The sequence below is a fragment of the Otolemur garnettii genome, unplaced genomic scaffold (genome assembly GCF_000181295.1).
Source record: "Otolemur garnettii isolate 467f Iridium unplaced genomic scaffold, OtoGar3 scaffold00018, whole genome shotgun sequence".
NCBI classification, from domain to species: domain Eukaryota; kingdom Metazoa; phylum Chordata; class Mammalia; order Primates; family Galagidae; genus Otolemur; species Otolemur garnettii.
The window spans coordinates 11568399-11573118 of NW_003852413.1; the positions used below are offsets into that span (position 1 = coordinate 11568399).

Genomic DNA, 4720 nt, shown 5'->3' on the forward strand with positions numbered 1-4720 from the left:
GGTCCTCAAACTTTTTAAACAGAGGCCCAGTTCACTGTCCCTCAGACCATTGGAGTCGGCTGCTAAGCAGGACAGCCAGTTGCAGCAACAACACCCAGCGGGCCAGATAAATGTCCTCTGCGGGCCGCATGTGGCCCACGGGCCATAGTTTGAGGACACTGGCAGGGGTCAAAAGACCAGAATATTCCAGATCTTAAGGAATCTGTGCAGATCACTTTATAGATGATTGATAGAGACGTTCTGCCAGAACAAACAAAACAAAACAGAAAGGAGAAGAGAATCAGCATCTTCCGAAGAGCCAGCCCCCCTTGAAAGTACCCTGGTTTTAAGCCAAACTTGCTGCAAACCATGTCATCACTGCACCCGTACAAAACCCTCTGAACAAAATTACGCCAGACAAGAAAAAGTAGCATGACTGTTCATGGCACATATGTGATCAGAGAAACTTCTTAATCTATAGTTCTTAAACTTTGAATTGATCTACCACCTACCTCCCGGAAGAGCGCGCCATAAAAGGTGACGGTGAACGGACAGTCCACTGTCCTCATGGAAATGTCCAAATCCATCAGTAGCCGTTTCTGCTCTTGGCTATTTACTGTGGCCCGGATCCTCTGAATGGAAATGCGTGGAAAATGTATGGTTATTACTCTGAGGATGAGTCAGCTAAAAAAGCAGGGAACCGAAGGAGTCCCACCCTGAAAACAGCACAGAAATTCACAGCACAACTTCCAGCAACATCTTCTGAATATCACCCAGGTATTTAGGTATTTATAACACAAAAAATGAAATACAGAAATAGGGAATGATTACAGATCTCTTTTACATAGCATGAAGACTACACAAATTTACTCTAAATGTATTTTACCCTCCTTTTTTCCACAAATGGAAACAATTTCCTCTCTCAGTTCTGATTTCTTGATTTTCAAGGATAATTCTTTAAAAGCAATACGATATGGGCTGGACGCAGTGGCTCACACCTGTAATCCTCGCACTCTGGGAGACCAAGGCAGGTGGATTGCTTGAGCTGAATGGTTTGAGTCCAGCCTGAGGAAAACAGCAAGACCCCTGTCTCTACTAAAATTAGAAAAACTGAGGCAAGAGGACCACTTGAGCCCGAGAGTTGGAGGTTGCTCTGAGCTATGATGCCATGGCACTTTACCCAGGGTAACAGCTTGACACTGTCTCAAAAAAAAAAAAGGCAACACGATATAGAATAAAAGAAATTTTTGAGTCAGAACAGCCAAATGCAACATGTGAACTTTTGTTTGGATGCTAATTTGGAAAACCAACCAAACTGCAGAAAAATAAAAAACACTTTGAGATGATCAAGAAAAATTTCCTTTGCATTGGGTATTAGATGAGGTTGAGGGAGTGCCGTTAATTCCTTTAAGCATGATGAAGACGTGGTCGTTTCACACACAAAAAAATTAAAAATGGAAGGAGGAAAATGTGGTATATTCGCCTTAGTAAAGTATCACAAGAATGGAAAAACAAGTATTCAGTGTACTCAATACTCATATGAAAGCCACAGGTAAACAACTACACACTGACACAAGAGAGAAACACAATTAAATTCACGTGGGGGGAGGAGCGAGGAGAAGGGGCTTGCTAAGCTCTCACTTGTTGGGCACAATGTAAGGGTGTACAGCCGACCCCCCTGGGTGAAAAGCTTAACTTAGGGTGACCAGATTCTAACATCTGTAAGGCGGGACAACATGGGGGTGGGGCGAAGCGGGGCAGGGGACGGCGCCGGGCAGGGCCTGACAACGAGGCAAACTTTGATAAGCAGTTCTCGAGAATCACTTCTCAGCAATTACTTATTACAGTTTAACATTATAAAATTAACAAAAATAATATAAAACTCATATTCTGGCGAAATAGCCATATGGCGGCCAAAAACCGTATATTTCCTTCTTGTTCTCCTGCCCGTTCGTGCATTCTTTCCAAAAATCGGGACTTTTTTATGAACCCTGCGGGACACAGGACAAATTGTTGAAAAGCAGGACTGTCCTGCCAAAATCCCGACGTCTGGTCACCCTAGCTTAACTACAACTTAGACTTTACTTAACAAATGCAAACAATGTAACCTAATTGTCCCTTCTTATTAATCTCAAATTTAAAAAATAATAAAATGATAAAATGTGGAATATGTTAAAAAAAAAAAACAAAAAACTGGAGGGAGGAGAGACAGGGGAGACTTACCATATAAAAAGGAAACAAAAGTAGATGCAACTCACAGCAAGGAAGCATTTCCACACATTGGGAGGGAAGTAAAGGGCCCTGCAAATAATCTTTTCTGTTTCACCCTAGTGAAGATTGCTTTGCTTCTATAGAAAGGGCTGGCTCACACCTGCGGGGGACAGTCACACACACACAGACACAGACCGTGTGGGGGAACGTCAACTCTACCTTCACCGCCATGATCTGCCCGCTGGGGACGTGCCTCATCTTCTCTACCACCCCATACGCACCTCGCCCCAGCTCCACTATAGGCTCCAGGTCATCTGCCTTCACCTCAAAGTTCTGCAAGACAGAAAAGTAGCCATGTAACAGGGAACGGGGGCCGCGCTGTCCTCTAACTGGTTTCTCCCAATGTTCTAGGGCCAGAAGCTTTTCTAGCATGTCGAAGCAGCCACTGAAAGCAAGAAGTGACAGGAGATGTTAAAGCTCCCCAAGTAGGCCACTTGCTTGTCACAGGCAACTCAGAAACCCAACTCCAACTCAGCTTTCCCAGGGTGCAGTGGAGCTGTCTCCACTGTGGCTCTTTAGACACAACCCCTGCCTTCTGTCAGGGCAGCCAGGTTACATCAGGGCTTTGAGAAAGAGATTCATCTGCTCTCCTTAAACACGTCCCATCACAACCTCAACCCCCTGATTTCATACAACCAAAAGAGCAAAAGGTCCACATACCACTTCCCTTCAAATTAAAATTTCGTTTTGAACCATCCCCCCTGATAACATGATAGGCAAAATAAATTTTTCAGAGGTCGATCAGAAAGCTTACACAGAAAATGGCCAAGGTATTAGCCAGCGGAGGCGATTGTTCTCACCTGATTCCCAATAGAAATGCAAGCCTTGGAGTCTAAGTCTCGAGGTGGCCTATGGAGGATTAGGGGAAAAAAAGAGACATGAGACATTTAGTCAACTACATCCTGCCTAAAGCACATGTGTCTAGAGAGGCTTTTCTTTTTCTTTTCTTTTTTTTTTTGCAGTTTTTGGCTGGGGCCAGGTTTCAACCCACCACCTCCGGTATATGGGGCCAGCACCCTACTCCTTTGAGCCACAGGCACTGCCCTAAAGAGGTTTTCTTAGGAAGAAAATGGATATTCCTGAGTGCTGTAAAGCAGCCTCTGCAGATGAATAGTTTGGGATCTGAAATGCATTTTGGGTTTAAATTGCTTACCCTGGCAGTGCTGTAGCTCAGTGGTTAGGGCACCAGCCACATACACTGGAGCTGGTGGGTTCGAACCCAGCCTGGGCCTGCCAAACAACAATGACAACTATGAAAAAAAAATAGCCATGTGTTGTGGCAGGCACTTGTAATCCCAGCTACTTGGGAAGCTGAGGCAAGAGAATCGCTCAAGCCCAAGAATTGGAGGTTGCTGTGAACTATGACACCATAGCACTCTACCGAGAGTAACATAGTGAGACTCTGTCTCAAAAAAAAAAAAAAAATGCTTAACCTCTTTATGCTTCCATTTCTTCTTTATCAAGAAGATATTAAAATATCCACCTCTTGCAAAGGGTTAGTATTAAATGAGATAGTCCAAACAAAATACTCAGCTCAATACTTGGCACAGGGAACTATCTAACAAATATGAACCATATCTATGGAGTTATTTAGATAATTATGCTGTGCTAGTGACTCACAAACTTCTTTGTTGTTGTTGTTGTTGTTGTTGCAGTTTGGCTGGGGCCGGGTTCGAACCCACCACCCTCAGTACATGGGGCCGGCGCCCTACTCTCTGAGCCATAGGCACCGCCCTGCGAACTCTTTCATCTAAGAGCACCAATTCATCCCATTATTCTACTACTTTCTCACAAGAAACAAATTGGCAGATGGTTCTATTAACTCATGAAATTCACAGAACATAGAAATTCCTAGTTCCTTCCTTTAGAGACGGACAAAAGGTCCAAGAGAGGTGAAGTGACTTGCCCCAGGTCACCACTAGCCCAGGTCCCCTATTTCCCAGCTCAGCAATCCTTCCCAAATTGTCCACATGCGATTCAGGGTCTTCTCAGAAGCCAGAAGGGTACTGCCTTCGTGTTTCCACAGTCTGCTCACGTGAACTCTTCTCTACAGCTTTCAACGATCTCTCAGTTGGTATCAATCCACTTAAGAAAAAGATGTTTGGCTCTGGCTGTGCACCAAACCAGAAGCCTAGAAAGACATTTGCTAGAAAGAAACGTAGTGAAGGTCACATGACAAAAGCAAGAAACGCCAAGAAACACACTGTTAATATGACCCAACAAGCAGAACACCGAGGGCTCAAGATAAAGGGGGCCTGGCGCTGCCAGGACACAGGGGGAGCTGGCAGGTGGAAACTCCCATCCCTCAGGAGGCACAGTCCACGTCAGAACTGTCTGAAGAAAAATGCCGAGGAGAACAGAAGGAAGGGATGCAGGAGGGAGGATGGAAAGGAGAGAGAAGAGAATCCTCTGGCAATGACAATTTTTCTCCACCTTAATGTATTACGATTCTATCCCTTTTGCTGAAACT

General features: G+C 44.6%; 1 protein-coding gene across 1 annotated transcript in view; it reads right to left on the reverse strand.

The window, feature by feature from the left end:
- The window catches only part of MAP2K6 (mitogen-activated protein kinase kinase 6), a gene marked incomplete at its 5' end in the record, with an annotated part of 37714 nt that overhangs the window by 22159 nt on the left and 10835 nt on the right, over positions 1–4720 (reverse strand). Inside the window, 4 exons of the mRNA XM_023511209.1 lie at positions 48–62; positions 452–611; positions 2410–2523; positions 3051–3099. Of these exons, the coding sequence (XP_023366977.1) occupies positions 48–62; positions 452–611; positions 2410–2523; positions 3051–3099 (338 nt within the window). The remainder of the gene's footprint in view (positions 1–47; positions 63–451; positions 612–2409; positions 2524–3050; positions 3100–4720) is intronic.